General features: G+C 45.7%; 1 protein-coding gene across 2 annotated transcripts in view; it reads left to right on the forward strand.

Annotated features, from left to right (window-relative positions):
• The window catches only part of LOC311146035 (uncharacterized protein), a 120,639-nt gene that overhangs the window by 80,868 nt on the left and 20,375 nt on the right, over positions 1-19,396 (forward strand). For both annotated transcript variants that reach the window (XM_084182477.1, XM_084182476.1), the window contains exon 9: positions 17,226-17,762. In XM_084182477.1, coding sequence (XP_084038603.1) covers positions 17,226-17,762 — 537 coding nt within the window. The remainder of the gene's footprint in view (positions 1-17,225; positions 17,763-19,396) is intronic.

Here is a 19,396-nt window from a genome sequence, read left to right on the forward strand (position 1 = left end):
GCTGTAACTCTCTCTCTCTCTGTATTCCCTCAGTGTTCTGCTAAGAGCTGTAACTCTCTCTCTCTCTGTATTCCCTCAGTGTTCTGCTAGGAGCTGTAACTCTCTCTCTCTGTATTCCCTCAGTGTTCTGCTAAGAGCTGTAACTCTCTCTCTCTCTGTATTCCCTCAGTGTTCTGCTAAGAGCTGTAACTCTCTGTATTCCCTCAGTGTTCTGCTAAGAGCTGTAACTCTCTCTCTCTCTGTATTCCCTCAGTGTTCTGCTAAGAGCTGTAACTCTCTCTCTCTGTATTCCCTCAGTGTTCTGCTAGGAGCTGTAACTCTCTCTCTCTCTGTATTCCCTCAGTGTTCTGCTAAGAGCTGTAACTCTCTCTCTGTATTCCCTCAGTGTTCTGCTAAGAGCTGTAACTCTCTCTCTCTCTGTATTCCCTCAGTGTTCTGCTAAGAGCTGTAACTCTCTCTGTATTCCCTCAGTGTTCTGCTAAGAGCTGTAACTCTCTCTCTGTATTCCCTCAGTGTTCTGCTAGGAGCTGTAACTCTCTCTCTCTCTGTATTCCCTCAGTGTTCAGCTAAGAACTGTAACTCTCTCTCTCTCTGTATTCCCTCAGTGTTCAGCTAGGAGCTGTAACTCTCTCTCTCTCTGTATTGCCTCAGTGTTCAGCTAAGAGCTGTAACTCTCTATTTCTCTCTGTATTCCCTCAGTGTTCTGCTAAGAGCTGTAACTCTCTTTATTCCCCCAGTGTTCAGCTAAGAGCTGTAACTCTCTCTCTCTGTATTACCTCAGTGTTCTGCTAAGTGCTGTAACTCTCTCTCTCTGTATTCCCTCAGTGTTCAGCTAAGAGCTGTAACTCTCTCTCTCTCTCTCTCTCTGTATTTCCTCAGTGTTCTGCTAAGAGCTGTAACTCTCTGTATTCCCTCAGTGTTCAGCTAAGAGCTGTTACTCTCTCTCTCTCTCTCTGTATTGCCTCAGTGTTCAGCTAAGAACTGTAACTCTCTCTCTCTGTGTATTCCCTCAGTGTTCAGCTAAGAGCTGTAACTCTCTCTCTGTATTCCCTCAGTGTTCAGCTAAGAGCTGTACCTCTGTATTCCCTCAGTGTTCAGCTGAGAGGTAACCTTGTATTCCCTCAGTGTTCAGCTAAGAGCTGTAACTCCCTCTCTCTCTGTTTTCCCTCAGTGTTCAGCTAAGAGCTGTAACTCTCTCTCACTCTCTGTATTCCCTCAGTGTTCAGCTAAGAGCTGTAACTCTCTCTGTATTCCCTCAGTGTTCTGCTAAGAGCTGTAACTCTCTCTCTGTATTCCCTCAGTGTTCTGCTAAGAGCTGTAACTCTCTCTCTGTATTCCCTCAGTGTTCTGCTAAGAGCTGTAACTCTCTCTCTCTCTGTATTCCCTCAGTGTTCTGCTAAGAGCTGTAACTCTCTCTCTCTCTGTATTCCCTCAGTGTTCTGCTAAGAGCTGTAGCTGTCTGTATTCCCTCAGTGTTCTGCTAAGAGCTGTAGCTGTCTGTATTCCCTCAGTGTTCTGCTAAGAGCTGTAACTCTCTCTCTCTGTATTCCCTCAGTGTTCTGCTAAGAGCTGTAACTCTCTCTCTCTCTGTATTCCCTCAGTGTTCTGCTAAGAGCTGTAACTCTCTCTCTCTGTATTCCCTCCGTGTTCTGCTAGGAGCTGTAACTCTCTCTCTCTCTGTATTCCCTCAGTGTTCTGCTAAGAGCTGTAGCTGTCTGTATTCCCTCAGTGTTCTGCTAAGAGCTGTAACTCTCTCTCTGTATTCCCTCAGTGTTCTGCTAAGAGCTGTAACTCTCTCTCTCTCTGTATTCCCTCAGTGTTCAGCTAGGAGCTGTAACTCTCTCTCTCTCTCTGTATTCCCTCAGTGTTCTGCTAAGAGCTGTAACTCTCTCTCTCTGTATTCCCTCAGTGTTCTGCTAGGAGCTGTAACTCTCTCTCTCTCTGTATTCCCTCAGTGTTCTGCTAAGAGCTGTAGCTGTCTGTATTCCCTCAGTGTTCTGCTAAGAGCTGTAACTCTCTCTCTCTCTGTATTCCCTCAGTGTTCTGCTAAGAGCTGTAACTCTCTCTCTCTCTGTATTCCCTCAGTGTTCTGCTAAGAGCTGTAACTCTCTGTATTCCCTCAGTGTTCTGCTAAGAGCTGTAACTCTCTCTCTCTCTGTATTCCCTCAGTGTTCTGCTAAGAGCTGTAACTCTCTGTGTATTCCCTCAGTGTTCTGCTAAGAGCTGTAACTCTCTCTCTGTATTCCCTCAGTGTTCTGCTAGGAGCTGTAACTCTCTCTCTCTCTGTATTCCCTCAGTGTTCAGCTAAGAACTGTAACTCTCTCTCTCTCTCTGTATTCCCTCAGTGTTCAGCTAGGAGCTGTAACTCTCTCTCTCTCTGTATTGCCTCAGTGTTCAGCTAAGAGCTGTAACTCTCTATTTCTCTCTGTATTCCCTCAGTGTTCTGCTAAGAGCTGTAACTCTCTGTATTCCCCCAGTGTTCAGCTAAGAGCTGTAACTCTCTCTCTCTGTATTACCTCAGTGTTCTGCTAAGTGCTGTAACTCTCTCTCTCTCTGTATTCCCTCAGTGTTCAGCTAAGAGCTGTAACTCTCTCTCTCTCTCTCTCTCTCTGTATTTCCTCAGTGTTCTGCTAAGAGCTGTAACTCTCTGTATTCCCTCAGTGTTCAGCTAAGAGCTGTTACTCTCTCTCTCTCTCTCTGTATTGCCTCAGTGTTCAGCTAAGAACTGTAACTCTCTCTCTCTGTGTATTCCCTCAGTGTTCAGCTAAGAGCTGTAACTCTCTCTCTGTATTCCCTCAGTGTTCAGCTAAGAGCTGTACCTCTGTATTCCCTCAGTGTTCAGCTGAGAGGTAACCTTGTATTCCCTCAGTGTTCAGCTAAGAGCTGTAACTCCCTCTCTCTCTGTTTTCCTTCAGTGTTCAGCTAAGAGCTGTAACTCTCTCTCACTCTCTGTATTCCCTCAGTGTTCAGCTAAGAGCTGTAACTCTCTCTGTATTCCCTCAGTGTTCTGCTAAGAGCTGTAACTCTCTCTCTGTATTCCCTCAGTGTTCTGCTAAGAGCTGTAACTCTCTCTCTGTATTCCCTCAGTGTTCTGCTAAGAGCTGTAACTCTCTCTCTCTCTGTATTCCCTCAGTGTTCTGCTAAGAGCTGTAACTCTCTCTCTCTCTGTATTCCCTCAGTGTTCTGCTAAGAGCTGTAGCTGTCTGTATTCCCTCAGTGTTCTGCTAAGAGCTGTAGCTGTCTGTATTCCCTCAGTGTTCTGCTAAGAGCTGTAACTCTCTCTCTCTCTGTATTCCCTCAGTGTTCTGCTAAGAGCTGTAACTCTCTCTGTATTCCCTCAGTGTTCTGCTAAGAGCTGTAACTCTCTCTCTCTGTATTCCCTCCGTGTTCTGCTAGGAGCTGTAACTCTCTCTCTCTCTGTATTCCCTCAGTGTTCTGCTAAGAGCTGTAGCTGTCTGTATTCCCTCAGTGTTCTGCTAAGAGCTGTAACTCTCTCTCTCTGTATTCCCTCAGTGTTCTGCTAAGAGCTGTAACTCTCTCTCTCTCTGTATTCCCTCAGTGTTCTGCTAAGAGCTGTAGCTGTCTGTATTCCCTCAGTGTTCTGATATGAGCTGTAACTCTCTCTCTCTCTGTATTCCCTCAGTGTTCTGCTAAGAGCTGTAACTCTCTCTCTCTCTGTATTCCCTCAGTGTTCTGCTAAGAGCTGTAACTCTCTTTATTCCCCCAGTGTTCAGCTAAGAGCTGTAACTCTCTCTCTCTGTATTACCTCAGTGTTCTGCTAAGTGCTGTAACTCTCTCTCTCTGTATTCCCTCAGTGTTCAGCTAAGAGCTGTAACTCTCTCTCTCTCTCTCTCTCTCTGTATTTCCTCAGTGTTCTGCTAAGAGCTGTAACTCTCTGTATTCCCTCAGTGTTCAGCTAAGAGCTGTTACTCTCTCTCTCTCTCTCTGTATTGCCTCAGTGTTCAGCTAAGAACTGTAACTCTCTCTCTCTGTGTATTCCCTCAGTGTTCAGCTAAGAGCTGTAACTCTCTCTCTGTATTCCCTCAGTGTTCAGCTAAGAGCTGTACCTCTGTATTCCCTCAGTGTTCAGCTGAGAGGTAACCTTGTATTCCCTCAGTGTTCAGCTAAGAGCTGTAACTCCCTCTCTCTCTGTTTTCCCTCAGTGTTCAGCTAAGAGCTGTAACTCTCTCTCACTCTCTGTATTCCCTCAGTGTTCAGCTAAGAGCTGTAACTCTCTCTGTATTCCCTCAGTGTTCTGCTAAGAGCTGTAACTCTCTCTCTGTATTCCCTCAGTGTTCTGCTAAGAGCTGTAACTCTCTCTCTGTATTCCCTCAGTGTTCTGCTAAGAGCTGTAACTCTCTCTCTCTCTGTATTCCCTCAGTGTTCTGCTAAGAGCTGTAACTCTCTCTCTCTCTGTATTCCCTCAGTGTTCTGCTAAGAGCTGTAGCTGTCTGTATTCCCTCAGTGTTCTGCTAAGAGCTGTAGCTGTCTGTATTCCCTCAGTGTTCTGCTAAGAGCTGTAACTCTCTCTCTCTGTATTCCCTCAGTGTTCTGCTAAGAGCTGTAACTCTCTCTCTCTCTGTATTCCCTCAGTGTTCTGCTAAGAGCTGTAACTCTCTCTCTCTCTGTATTCCCTCCGTGTTCTGCTAGGAGCTGTAACTCTCTCTCTCTCTGTATTCCCTCAGTGTTCTGCTAAGAGCTGTAGCTGTCTGTATTCCCTCAGTGTTCTGCTAAGAGCTGTAACTCTCTCTCTCTCTGTATTCCCTCAGTGTTCTGCTAAGAGCTGTAACTCTCTCTCTCTCTGTATTCCCTCAGTGTTCAGCTAGGAGCTGTAACTCTCTCTCTCTCTGTATTCCCTCAGTGTTCTGCTAAGAGCTGTAACTCTCTCTCTCTCTGTATTCCCTCAGTGTTCTGCTAGGAGCTGTAACTCTCTCTCTCTCTGTATTCCCTCAGTGTTCTGCTAAGAGCTGTAGCTGTCTGTATTCCCTCAGTGTTCTGCTAAGAGCTGTAACTCTCTCTCTCTCTCTGTATTCCCTCAGTGTTCTGCTAAGAGCTGTAACTCTCTCTCTCTCTGTATTCCCTCAGTGTTCTGCTAAGAGCTGTAACTCTCTGTATTCCCTCAGTGTTCTGCTAAGAGCTGTAACTCTCTCTCTCTCTGTATTCCCTCAGTGTTCTGCTAAGAGCTGTAACTCTCTCTGTATTCCCTCAGTGTTCTGCTAAGAGCTGTAACTCTCTCTCTGTATTCCCTCAGTGTTCTGCTAGGAGCTGTAACTCTCTCTCTCTCTGTATTCCCTCAGTGTTCAGCTAAGAACTGTAACTCTCTCTCTCTCTCTGTATTCCCTCAGTGTTCAGCTAGGAGCTGTAACTCTCTCTCTCTCTGTATTGCCTCAGTGTTCAGCTAAGAGCTGTAACTCTCTATTTCTCTCTGTATTCCCTCAGTGTTCTGCTAAGAGCTGTAACTCTCTGTATTCCCCCAGTGTTCAGCTAAGAGCTGTAACTCTCTCTCTCTGTATTACCTCAGTGTTCTGCTAAGTGCTGTAACTCTCTCTCTCTCTGTATTCCCTCAGTGTTCAGCTAAGAGCTGTAACTCTCTCTCTCTCTCTCTCTCTCTCTGTATTTCCTCAGTGTTCTGCTAAGAGCTGTAACTCTCTGTATTCCCTCAGTGTTCAGCTAAGAGCTGTTACTCTCTCTCTCTCTCTCTGTATTGCCTCAGTGTTCAGCTAAGAACTGTAACTCTCTCTCTCTGTGTATTCCCTCAGTGTTCAGCTAAGAGCTGTAACTCTCTCTCTGTATTCCCTCAGTGTTCAGCTAAGAGCTGTACCTCTGTATTCCCTCAGTGTTCAGCTGAGAGGTAACCTTGTATTCCCTCAGTGTTCAGCTAAGAGCTGTAACTCCCTCTCTCTCTGTTTTCCTTCAGTGTTCAGCTAAGAGCTGTAACTCTCTCTCTCTCTCTGTATTCCCTCAGTGTTCTGCTAAGAGCTGTAGCTGTCTGTATTCCCTCAGTGTTCTGCTAAGAGCTGTAGCTGTCTGTATTCCCTCAGTGTTCTGCTAAGAGCTGTAACTCTCTCTCTCTCTGTATTCCCTCAGTGTTCTGCTAAGAGCTGTAACTCTCTCTGTATTCCCTCAGTGTTCTGCTAAGAGCTGTAACTCTCTCTCTCTGTATTCCCTCCGTGTTCTGCTAGGAGCTGTAACTCTCTCTCTCTCTGTATTCCCTCAGTGTTCTGCTAAGAGCTGTAGCTGTCTGTATTCCCTCAGTGTTCTGCTAAGAGCTGTAACTCTCTCTCTCTGTATTCCCTCAGTGTTCTGCTAAGAGCTGTAACTCTCTCTCTCTCTGTATTCCCTCAGTGTTCTGCTAAGAGCTGTAGCTGTCTGTATTCCCTCAGTGTTCTGATATGAGCTGTAACTCTCTCTCTCTCTGTATTCCCTCAGTGTTCTGCTAAGAGCTGTAACTCTCTCTCTCTCTGTATTCCCTCAGTGTTCTGCTAAGAGCTGTAACTCTCTTTATTCCCCCAGTGTTCAGCTAAGAGCTGTAACTCTCTCTCTCTGTATTACCTCAGTGTTCTGCTAAGTGCTGTAACTCTCTCTCTCTGTATTCCCTCAGTGTTCAGCTAAGAGCTGTAACTCTCTCTCTCTCTCTCTCTCTCTGTATTTCCTCAGTGTTCTGCTAAGAGCTGTAACTCTCTGTATTCCCTCAGTGTTCAGCTAAGAGCTGTTACTCTCTCTCTCTCTCTCTGTATTGCCTCAGTGTTCAGCTAAGAACTGTAACTCTCTCTCTCTGTGTATTCCCTCAGTGGTCAGCTAAGAGCTGTACCTCTCTCTCTGTATTCCCTCAGTGTTCAGCTGAGAGGTAACCTTGTATTCCCTCAGTGTTCAGCTAAGAGCTGTAACTCCCTCTCTCTCTGTTTTCCCTCAGTGTTCAGCTAAGAGCTGTAACTCTCTCTCACTCTCTGTATTCCCTCAGTGTTCAGCTAAGAGCTGTAACTCTCTCTGTATTCCCTCAGTGTTCTGCTAAGAGCTGTAACTCTCTCTCTGTATTCCCTCAGTGTTCTGCTAAGAGCTGTAACTCTCTCTCTGTATTCCCTCAGTGTTCTGCTAAGAGCTGTAACTCTCTCTCTCTCTGTATTCCCTCAGTGTTCTGCTAAGAGCTGTAACTCTCTCTCTCTCTGTATTCCCTCAGTGTTCTGCTAAGAGCTGTAGCTGTCTGTATTCCCTCAGTGTTCTGCTAAGAGCTGTAGCTGTCTGTATTCCCTCAGTGTTCTGCTAAGAGCTGTAACTCTCTCTCTCTGTATTCCCTCAGTGTTCTGCTAAGAGCTGTAACTCTCTCTCTCTCTGTATTCCCTCAGTGTTCTGCTAAGAGCTGTAACTCTCTCTCTCTCTGTATTCCCTCCGTGTTCTGCTAGGAGCTGTAACTCTCTCTCTCTCTGTATTCCCTCAGTGTTCTGCTAAGAGCTGTAGCTGTCTGTATTCCCTCAGTGTTCTGCTAAGAGCTGTAACTCTCTCTCTCTCTGTATTCCCTCAGTGTTCTGCTAAGAGCTGTAACTCTCTCTCTCTCTGTATTCCCTCAGTGTTCAGCTAGGAGCTGTAACTCTCTCTCTCTCTGTATTCCCTCAGTGTTCTGCTAAGAGCTGTAACTCTCTCTCTCTCTGTATTCCCTCAGTGTTCTGCTAGGAGCTGTAACTCTCTCTCTCTCTGTATTCCCTCAGTGTTCTGCTAAGAGCTGTAGCTGTCTGTATTCCCTCAGTGTTCTGCTAAGAGCTGTAACTCTCTCTCTCTCTGTATTCCCTCAGTGTTCTGCTAAGAGCTGTAACTCTCTCTCTCTCTGTATTCCCTCAGTGTTCTGCTAAGAGCTGTAACTCTCTGTATTCCCTCAGTGTTCTGCTAAGAGCTGTAACTCTCTCTCTCTCTGTATTCCCTCAGTGTTCTGCTAAGAGCTGTAACTCTCTCTGTATTCCCTCAGTGTTCTGCTAAGAGCTGTAACTCTCTCTCTGTATTCCCTCAGTGTTCTGCTAGGAGCTGTAACTCTCTCTCTCTCTGTATTCCCTCAGTGTTCAGCTAAGAACTGTAACTCTCTCTCTCTCTCTGTATTCCCTCAGTGTTCAGCTAGGAGCTGTAACTCTCTCTCTCTCTGTATTGCCTCAGTGTTCAGCTAAGAGCTGTAACTCTCTATTTCTCTCTGTATTCCCTCAGTGTTCTGCTAAGAGCTGTAACTCTCTGTATTCCCCCAGTGTTCAGCTAAGAGCTGTAACTCTCTCTCTCTGTATTACCTCAGTGTTCTGCTAAGTGCTGTAACTCTCTCTCTCTCTGTATTCCCTCAGTGTTCAGCTAAGAGCTGTAACTCTCTCTCTCTCTCTCTCTCTGTATTTCCTCAGTGTTCTGCTAAGAGCTGTAACTCTCTGTATTCCCTCAGTGTTCAGCTAAGAGCTGTTACTCTCTCTCTCTCTCTCTGTATTGCCTCAGTGTTCAGCTAAGAACTGTAACTCTCTCTCTCTGTGTATTCCCTCAGTGTTCAGCTAAGAGCTGTAACTCTCTCTCTGTATTCCCTCAGTGTTCAGCTAAGAGCTGTACCTCTGTATTCCCTCAGTGTTCAGCTGAGAGGTAACCTTGTATTCCCTCAGTGTTCAGCTAAGAGCTGTAACTCCCTCTCTCTCTGTTTTCCTTCAGTGTTCAGCTAAGAGCTGTAACTCTCTCTCACTCTCTGTATTCCCTCAGTGTTCAGCTAAGAGCTGTAACTCTCTCTGTATTCCCTCAGTGTTCTGCTAAGAGCTGTAACTCTCTCTCTGTATTCCCTCAGTGTTCTGCTAAGAGCTGTAACTCTCTCTCTGTATTCCCTCAGTGTTCTGCTAAGAGCTGTAACTCTCTCTCTCTCTGTATTCCCTCAGTGTTCTGCTAAGAGCTGTAACTCTCTCTCTCTCTGTATTCCCTCAGTGTTCTGCTAAGAGCTGTAACTCTCTCTCTCTGTATTCCCTCCGTGTTCTGCTAGGAGCTGTAACTCTCTCTCTCTCTGTATTCCCTCAGTGTTCTGCTAAGAGCTGTAGCTGTCTGTATTCCCTCAGTGTTCTGCTAAGAGCTGTAACTCTCTCTCTCTGTATTCCCTCAGTGTTCTGCTAAGAGCTGTAACTCTCTCTCTCTCTGTATTCCCTCAGTGTTCTGCTAAGAGCTGTAGCTGTCTGTATTCCCTCAGTGTTCTGATATGAGCTGTAACTCTCTCTCTCTCTGTATTCCCTCAGTGTTCTGCTAAGAGCTGTAACTCTCTCTCTCTCTGTATTCCCTCAGTGTTCTGCTAAGAGCTGTAACTCTCTCTCTCTCTGTATTCCCTCAGTGTTCAGCTAGGAGCTGTAACTCTCTCTCTCTCTCTGTATTCCCTCAGTGTTCTGCTAAGAGCTGTAACTCTCTCTCTCTCTGTATTCCCTCAGTGTTCTGCTAGGAGCTGTAACTCTCTCTCTCTCTGTATTTCCTCAGTGTTCTGCTAAGAGCTGTAGCTGTCTGTATTCCCTCAGTGTTCTGCTAAGAGCTGTAACTCTCTCTCTCTGTATTCCCTCAGTGTTCTGCTAAGAGCTGTAACTCTCTCTCTCTCTGTATTCCCTCAGTGTTCTGCTAAGAGCTGTAACTCTCTCTCTCTCTGTATTCCCTCAGTGTTCTGATAAGAGCTGTAACTCTCTCTCTCTGTATTCCCTCAGTGTTCTGCTAAGAGCTGTAACTCTCTCTCTCTCTGTATTCCCTCAGTGTTCTGCTAAGAGCTGTAACTCTCTCTCTCTCTGTATTCCCTCAGTGTTCTGCTAAGAGCTGTAACTCTCTCTCTCTCTCTGTATTCCCTCAGTGTTCTGCTAAGAGCTGTAACTCTCTCTCTCTCTCTGTATTCCCTCAGTGTTCTGCTAGGAGCTGTAACTCTCACTGTATTCCCTCAGTGTTCAGCTAAGAGCTGTAACTCTCTGTATTCCCTCAGTGTTCAGCTAAGAACTGTAACTCTCTCTCTCTCTCTCTGTATTCCCTCAGTGTTCAGCTAGGAGCTGTAACTCTCTGTATTCCCCCAGTGTTCAGCTAAGAGCTGTAACTCTCTCTCTCTGTATTACCTCAGTGTTCTGCTAAGTGCTGTAACTCTCTCTCTCTGTATTCCCTCAGTGTTCAGCTAAGAGCTGTAACTCTCTCTCTCTCTCTCTCTGTATTTCCTCAGTGTTCTGCTAAGAGCTGTAACTCTCTGTATTCCCTCAGTGTTCAGCTAAGAGCTGTTACTCTCTCTCTCTCTCTCTGTATTGCCTCAGTGTTCAGCTAAGAACTGTAACTCTCTCTCTCTGTGTATTCCCTCAGTGTTCAGCTAAGAGCTGTAACTCTCTCTCTGTATTCCCTCAGTGTTCAGCTAAGAGCTGTAACTCTGTATTCCCTCAGTGTTCAGCTGAGAGGTAACCCTGTATTCCCTCAGTGTTCAGCTAAGAGCTGTAACTCCCTCTCTCTCTGTTTTCCCTCAGTGTTCAGCTAAGAGCTGTAACTCTCTCTCACTCTCTGTATTCCCTCAGTGTTCAGCTAAGAGCTGTAACTCTCTCTGTATTCCCTCAGTGTTCTGCTAAGAGCTGTAACTCTCTCTCTGTATTCCCTTAGTGTTCAGCTAAGAGCTTTAGCTCTCTTTATTCCCTCAGTGTTCAGCTAAGAGCTTTAACTCTCTCTCTCTGTATTCCCTCAGTTTTCAGCTAAGAGCTGTAACTCGCTCTCTCTCTCTGTATTCCCTGTGTTCAGCTAAGAACTGTAACTCTCTCTCTGTATTCCCTCAAGTGTTCAGCTAACAGCTGTAATGCACTCTCTCTCTCTCTGTATTCCCTCAGTGTTCAGCTAAGAGCTGTAACTCTCTCTCTCTCTGTATTCCCTCAGTGTTCTGCTAAGAGCTGTAACTCTCTCTCTCTCTGTATTCCCTCAGTGTTCAGCTAGGAGCTGTAACTCTCTCTCTCTCTGTATTCCCTCAGTGTTCTGCTAAGAGCTGTAACTCTCTCTCTCTCTGTATTCCCTCAGTGTTCTGCTAGGAGCTGTAACTCTCTCTCTCTCTGTATTCCCTCAGTGTTCTGCTAAGAGCTGTAGCTGTCTGTATTCCCTCAGTGTTCTGCTAAGAGCTGTAACTCTCTCTCTCTCTGTATTCCCTCAGTGTTCTGCTAAGAGCTGTAACTCTCTCTCTCTCTGTATTCCCTCAGTGTTCTGCTAAGAGCTGTAACTCTCTGTATTCCCTCAGTGTTCTGCTAAGAGCTGTAACTCTCTCTCTCTCTGTATTCCCTCAGTGTTCTGCTAAGAGCTGTAACTCTCTCTGTATTCCCTCAGTGTTCTGCTAAGAGCTGTAACTCTCTCTCTGTATTCCCTCAGTGTTCTGCTAGGAGCTGTAACTCTCTCTCTCTCTGTATTCCCTCAGTGTTCAGCTAAGAACTGTAACTCTCTCTCTCTCTCTGTATTCCCTCAGTGTTCAGCTAGGAGCTGTAACTCTCTCTCTCTGTATTGCCTCAGTGTTCAGCTAAGAGCTGTAACTCTCTATTTCTCTCTGTATTCCCTCAGTGTTCTGCTAAGAGCTGTAACTCTCTTTATTCCCCCAGTGTTCAGCTAAGAGCTGTAACTCTCTCTCTCTGTATTACCTCAGTGTTCTGCTAAGTGCTGTAACTCTCTCTCTCTCTGTATTCCCTCAGTGTTCAGCTAAGAGCTGTAACTCTCTCTCTCTCTCTCTCTCTGTATTTCCTCAGTGTTCTGCTAAGAGCTGTAACTCTCTGTATTCCCTCAGTGTTCAGCTAAGAGCTGTTACTCTCTCTCTCTCTCTCTGTATTGCCTCAGTGTTCAGCTAAGAACTGTAACTCTCTCTCTCTGTGTATTCCCTCAGTGTTCAGCTAAGAGCTGTAACTCTCTCTCTGTATTCCCTCAGTGTTCAGCTAAGAGCTGTACCTCTGTATTCCCTCAGTGTTCAGCTGAGAGGTAACCTTGTATTCCCTCAGTGTTCAGCTAAGAGCTGTAACTCCCTCTCTCTCTGTTTTCCTTCAGTGTTCAGCTAAGAGCTGTAACTCTCTCTCACTCTCTGTATTCCCTCAGTGTTCAGCTAAGAGCTGTAACTCTCTCTGTATTCCCTCAGTGTTCTGCTAAGAGCTGTAACTCTCTCTCTGTATTCCCTCAGTGTTCTGCTAAGAGCTGTAACTCTCTCTCTGTATTCCCTCAGTGTTCTGCTAAGAGCTGTAACTCTCTCTCTCTCTGTATTCCCTCAGTGTTCTGCTAAGAGCTGTAACTCTCTCTCTCTCTGTATTCCCTCAGTGTTCTGCTAAGAGCTGTAGCTGTCTGTATTCCCTCAGTGTTCTGCTAAGAGCTGTAGCTGTCTGTATTCCCTCAGTGTTCTGCTAAGAGCTGTAACTCTCTCTCTCTGTATTCCCTCAGTGTTCTGCTAAGAGCTGTAACTCTCTCTCTCTCTGTATTCCCTCAGTGTTCTGCTAAGAGCTGTAACTCTCTCTCTCTGTATTCCCTCCGTGTTCTGCTAGGAGCTGTAACTCTCTCTCTCTCTGTATTCCCTCAGTGTTCTGCTAAGAGCTGTAGCTGTCTGTATTCCCTCAGTGTTCTGCTAAGAGCTGTAACTCTCTCTCTCTGTATTCCCTCAGTGTTCTGCTAAGAGCTGTAACTCTCTCTCTCTCTGTATTCCCTCAGTGTTCTGCTAAGAGCTGTAGCTGTCTGTATTCCCTCAGTGTTCTGATATGAGCTGTAACTCTCTCTCTCTCTGTATTCCCTCAGTGTTCTGCTAAGAGCTGTAACTCTCTCTCTCTCTGTATTCCCTCAGTGTTCTGCTAAGAGCTGTAACTCTCTCTCTCTCTGTATTCCCTCAGTGTTCAGCTAGGAGCTGTAACTCTCTCTCTCTCTGTATTCCCTCAGTGTTCTGCTAAGAGCTGTAACTCTCTCTCTCTCTGTATTCCCTCAGTGTTCTGCTAGGAGCTGTAACTCTCTCTCTCTCTGTATTCCCTCAGTGTTCTGCTAAGAGCTGTAGCTGTCTGTATTCCCTCAGTGTTCTGCTAAGAGCTGTAACTCTCTCTCTCTGTATTCCCTCAGTGTTCTGCTAAGAGCTGTAACTCTCTCTCTCTCTGTATTCCCTCAGTGTTCTGCTAAGAGCTGTAACTCTCTCTCTCTCTGTATTCCCTCAGTGTTCTGATAAGAGCTGTAACTCTCTCTCTCTGTATTCCCTCAGTGTTCTGCTAAGAGCTGTAACTCTCTCTCTCTGTATTCCCTCAGTGTTCTGCTAAGAGCTGTAACTCTCTCTCTCTCTGTATTCCCTCAGTGTTCTGCTAAGAGCTGTAACTCTCTCTCTCTCTCTGTATTCCCTCAGTGTTCTGCTAAGAGCTGTAACTCTCTCTCTCTGTATTCCCTCAGTGTTCTGCTAGGAGCTGTAACTCTCACTGTATTCCCTCAGTGTTCAGCTAAGAGCTGTAACTCTCTGTATTCCCTCAGTGTTCAGCTAAGAACTGTAACTCTCTCTCTCTCTCTGTATTCCCTCAGTGTTCAGCTAGGAGCTGTAACTCTCTGTATTCCCCCAGTGTTCAGCTAAGAGCTGTAACTCTCTCTCTCTGTATTACCTCAGTGTTCTGCTAAGTGCTGTAACTCTCTCTCTCTGTATTCCCTCAGTGTTCAGCTAAGAGCTGTAACTCTCTCTCTCTCTCTCTCTGTATTTCCTCAGTGTTCTGCTAAGAGCTGTAACTCTCTGTATTCCCTCAGTGTTCAGCTAAGAGCTGTTACTCTCTCTCTCTCTCTCTGTATTGCCTCAGTGTTCAGCTAAGAACTGTAACTCTCTCTCTCTGTGTATTCCCTCAGTGTTCAGCTAAGAGCTGTAACTCTCTCTCTGTATTCCCTCAGTGTTCAGCTAAGAGCTGTAACTCTGTATTCCCTCAGTGTTCAGCTGAGAGGTAACCCTGTATTCCCTCAGTGTTCAGCTAAGAGCTGTAACTCCCTCTCTCTCTGTTTTCCCTCAGTGTTCAGCTAAGAGCTGTAACTCTCTCTCACTCTCTGTATTCCCTCAGTGTTCAGCTAAGAGCTGTAACTCTCTCTGTATTCCCTCAGTGTTCTGCTAAGAGCTGTAACTCTCTCTCTGTATTCCCTTAGTGTTCAGCTAAGAGCTTTAGCTCTCTTTATTCCCTCAGTGTTCAGCTAAGAGCTTTAACTCTCTCTCTCTGTATTCCCTCAGTTTTCAGCTAAGAGCTGTAACTCGCTCTCTCTCTCTGTATTCCCTGTGTTCAGCTAAGAACTGTAACTCTCTCTCTGTATTCCCTCAAGTGTTCAGCTAACAGCTGTAATGCACTCTCTCTCTCTCTGTATTCCCTCAGTGTTCAGCTAAGAGCTGTAACTCTCTCTCTCTCTGTATTCCCTCAGTGTTCAGCTAAGAGCTGTAACTCTCTCTCTGTGTATTCCCTCAGTGTTCAGCTAAGAGCTGTATCTCTGTATTCCCTCAGTGTTCAGCTAAGAGCTGTAACTCTCTGTATTCCCTCAGTGTTCAGCTGAGAGGTAACCCTGTATTCCCTCAGTGTTCAGCTAAGAGCTGTAACTCTCTCTCTGCTTTCCCTCAGTGTTCAGCTAAGAGCTGTAACTCTCTCTCTGTATTCCCTCAGTGTTCAGCTAAGAGCTGTAACTCTCTCTCTGTATTCCCTCAGTGTTCAGCTAAGAGCTGTAACTCTCTCTCTCTCTGTTTTCCCTCAGTGTTCAGCTAAGAGCTGTAACTCTCTCTCTGTATTCCCTCAGTGTTCAGCTAAGAGCTGTAACTCTCTGTTTTCCCTCAGTGTTCAGCTAAGAACTGTAACTCTCTCTCTCTCTCTGTATTCCCTCAGTGTTCAGCTAAGAGCTGTAACTCGCTCTCTCTCTCTCTCTCTCTCTGTATTCCCTCAGTGTTCAGCTAAGAGCTGTAACTCTCTGTATTCCCTCAGTGTTCAGCTATGAGCTGTAATGTTCTCTGTATTCCCTCAGTCTTCAGCTAAGATATTTAGTTCTCTGTGTTCCCTCAGTGTTAAGCTAAGATCTCTAAATCATTCTTCATTTATGAGCTGTAACTCGCTCTCTAAATTCCCTCAGTGTTCTGCTAAGAGCTGTAACTCTCTCTCGTGCTCTTAATTCCTTCAGTGTTAATTTAAGAGCTGTAACTCTCTGTATTCCTTCAGTGTTCAGCTAAGAGCGGTAACTCTCTCTCGCGCTCTTAATTCCTTCAGTGTTAATTTAAGAGCTGTAACTCTCTGTATTCCTTCAGTGTTCAGCTAAGAGCGGTAACTCTCTCTCACGCTCTTAATACCTTCAGTGTTAATTTAAGAGCTGTAACTCTCTGTATTCCCTCAGTGTTCAGCTAAGAGCTGTAATGCTCTCTGTTTTTCCTCAGTGTTCAGCTAAGAGCTGTAACTCTCTGCATTCCCTCAGTGTTCAGCTAAGATCTCTAAATCAGTGTTCATTTAAGAGCTGTAACTGCTCTCTGTATTCCCTCAGTGTTCAGCTAAGAGCTTTAATGCTCCCTCTCTGTATTCCGTCAGTGTTCAGCTAAGAGCTGTAATGCTCTCTGTTTTCCCTCAGTGTATTTAGCTAAGAGCTGTCTCTCTCTCTCTGTATTCCCTCAGTGTTCAGCTAAGAGCTTTAACTCTCTCTCTCTGTATTCCCTCAGTGTTCAGCTAAGAGCTGTAACTCTCTCTCTGTATTCCCTCAGTGTTCAGCTAAGAGCTGTAACTCTCTCTCTGTATTCCCTCAGTGTTCAGCTAAGAGCTGTAACTCTGTATTCCCTCAGTGTTCAGCTGAGAGGTAACCCTGTATTCCCTCAGTGTTCAGCTAAGAGCTGTAACTCTCTCTCTGTATTCCCTCAGTGTTCAGCTAAGAGCTGTAACTCTCTCTCTGTATTCCCTCAGTGTTCAGCTAAGAGCTGTAACTCTCTCTCTCTCTCTGTTTTCCCTCAGTGTTCAGCTAAGAGCTGTAACTCTCTCTCTGTATTCCCTCAGTGTTCAGCTAAGAGCTGTAACTCTCTGTTTTCCCTCAGTGTTCAGCTAAGAACTGTAACTCTCTCTCTCTCTGTATTCCCTCAGTGTTCAGCTAAGAGCTGTAACTCTCTCTCTCTCTCTGTATTCCCTCAGTGTTCTGCTAAGAGCTGTAACTCTCTCTCTCTCTCTGTATTCCCTCAGTGTTCAGCTAAGAGCTGTAACTCTCTGTATTCCCTCAGTGTTCAGCTATGAGCTGTAACTCTCTCTCTGTATTCCCTCAGTCTTCAGCTAAGATATTTAGTTCTCTGTGTTCCCTCAGTGTTAAGCTAAGATCTCTAAATCATTCTTCATTTATGAGCTGTAACTCGCTCTCTAAATTCCCTCAGTGTTCTGCTAAGAGCTGTAACTCTCTCTCGCGCTCTTAATTCCTTCAGTGTTAATTTAAGAGCTGTAACTCTCTGTATTCCTTCAGTGTTCAGCTAAGAGCGGTAACTCTCTCTCGCGCTCTTAATTCCTTCAGTGTTCAGCTAAGAGCGGTAACTCTCTCTCACGCTCTTAATACCTTCAGTGTTAATTTAAGAGCTGTAACTCTCTGTGTTCCCTCAGTCTTCAGCTAAGATCTCTAAATCAGTGTTCATTTAAGAGCTGTAACTGCTCTCTGTATTCCCTCAGTGTTCAGCTAAGAGCTGTAATGCTCTCTGTATTCCCTCAGTGTTCAGCTAAGAGCTGTCTCTCTCTCTCTCTCTCTCTCTCTGTATTCCCTCAGTGTTCAGCTAAGAGCTGTAATGCTCTCTGTATTCCCTCAGTGTTCAGCTAAGAGCTGTCTCTCTCTCTCTCTCTCTCTCTGTATTCCCTCAGTGTTCAGCTAAGAGCTTTAACTCTCTCTCTGTATTCCCTCAGTGTTCAGCTAAGAGCTGTAACTCTCTCTGTATTCCGTCAGTGTTCAGCTAAGAACTGTAACTCTGTATTCCCTCAGTGTTCTCTGTATTTCCTCAGTGTTCAGATGAGAGCTGTAACTCTCTCTCTGTATTCCCTCAGTGTTCAGCTAAGAACTGTAACTCTGTATTTCCTCAGTGTTCAGCTAAGAGCCATAACTCTCCCTCTCTGTGTATTCAGCTAAGAACTGTAACTCAGTGTTCAGCTAGGAGCTGTAACTCTCTCTGTATTTCCTCAGTGTTCAGATGAGAGCTGTAACTCTCTGTATTTCCTCAGTGTTCAGCTAAGAGCTGTAACTCTCTCTCTGTATTCCCTCAGTGTTCAGCTAAGAGCTGTAACTCTCTCTCTGTATTCCCTCAGTGTTCAGCAAAGAGCTGTCGGACAGCGTTCCATGTGAGCTGTGCCTTACAGAGCAGCCTGGAGATGAACACCATCCTGACGGAGCAGGACGAGGTCAAGTTCAAAGCCTTCTGCCCCAAACACTCCGGTCTGGAGGGAGAACAGGACGGAGAGGGGGAGGAGGGAAAGGAGGGGGCCAGAGACAAGAAGTGGAGGAAGAGTGACAGAGTTAGAGGTGATGAAGTTCCGCCCCTCCCGACCCCAGCGCCCGTCCCGACCCCCCAGGAGGAGGTGAACCTCCGTCAGATCAAACTCCAGCAGCTGGAGGAAGAGTTCTACCAGTTAGTTGACTTTAAGGAGGTAGCCAATCACCTGCAGTTGCCCCCGGAAACAGTAGACTTCCTGTATCAGTACTGGAAGCTGAAGCGCCGAGCCAATCACAGCCAGCCGCTACTGACCCCCCAGAAGGAGGAGGAGGAGAGTCTGGCGAGGAGAGAGCATGATGTCCTCCTCCGCCGCCTACAGCTGTTCACTCATCTCCGCCAGGATCTGGAGAGGGTAGGTTCTACTTCCTCTTCCTGTTTCCCTGGGGAAGGGGTCAGGCCACGCCACCCAGGCCAGCCACGCTCAGGCAGCCGGCACTGGCTACTCAACTGGACAGACAGAGGGACAGACCTACTCTACTAGACAGACAGACAGACAGAACTACTCTACTAGACAGACAGACAGACAGAACTACTCTACTAGACAGACAGACAGACAGAACTACTCTACTAGACAGACAGACAGAACTACTCTACTAGACAGACAGACAGAACTACTCTACTAGACAGACAGACAGAACTACTCTACTAGACAGACAGACAGAACTACTCTACTAGACAGACAGACAGACAGACAGACAGAACTACTCTACTAGACAGACAGACAGAACTACTCTACTAGACAGACAGACAGAACTACTCTACTAGACAGACAGACAGACAGAACTACTCTACTAGACAGACAGACAGACAGAACTACTCTACTAGACAGACAGACAGACTGAACTACTCTACTAGACAGACAGACAGACAGACCTACTCTACTAGACAGACAGACAGACAGACAGAACTACTCTACTAGACAGACAGACAGACCTACTCTACTAGACAGACAGACAGACAGACAGACAGAACTACTCTACTAGACAGACAGACAGACAGAACTACTCTACTAGACAGACAGACAGACAGAACTACTCTACTAGACAGACAGACAGACAGACAGAACTACTCTACTAGACAGACAGACAGACAGAACTACTCTACTAGACAGACAGACAGACAGACAGACAGAACTACTCTACTAGACAGACAGACAGACAGACCTACTCTACTAGACAGACAGACAGACAGAACTACTCTACTAGACAGACAGACAGAACTACTCTACTAGACAGAGAGACAGACAGAACTACTCTACTAGACAGACAGACAGAACTACTCTACTAGACAGACAGAACTACTCTACTAGACAGACAGACAGACAGACAGAACTACTCTACTAGACAGACAGACAGAACTACTCTACTAGACAGACAGACAGAACTACTCTACTAGACAGACAGACAGACAGAACTACTCTACTAGACAGACAGACAGACAGACAGACAGACAGAACTACTCTACTAGACAGACAGACAGACAGACAGACAGAAATACTCTACTAGACAGACAGACAGACAGAACTACTCTACTAGACAGACAGACAGACAGAACTACTCTACTAGACAGAGAGACAGACAGAACTACTCTACTAGACAGACAGACAGACAGAACTACTCTACTAGACAGACAGACAGACAGACATAACTACTCTACTAGACAGACAGACAGACAGAACTACTCTACTAGACAGACAGACATACAGAACTACTCTACTAGACAGACAGACAGAACTACTCTACTAGACAGACAGACAGACAGACAGAACTACTCTACTAGACAGACAGACAGAACTACTCTACTAGACAGACAGACAGAACTACTCTACTAGACAGACAGACAGACAGAACTACTCTACTAGACAGACAGACAGACAGACAGACAGAACTACTCTACTAGACAGACAGACAGAACTACTCTACTAGACAGACAGACAGACAGAACTACTCTACTAGACAGACAGACAGACAGACAGACAGAACTACT

Source organism: Coregonus lavaretus (genome assembly GCF_964263955.1).
Source record: "Coregonus lavaretus genome assembly, chromosome: 18".
NCBI lineage: Eukaryota > Metazoa > Chordata > Actinopteri > Salmoniformes > Salmonidae > Coregonus > Coregonus lavaretus.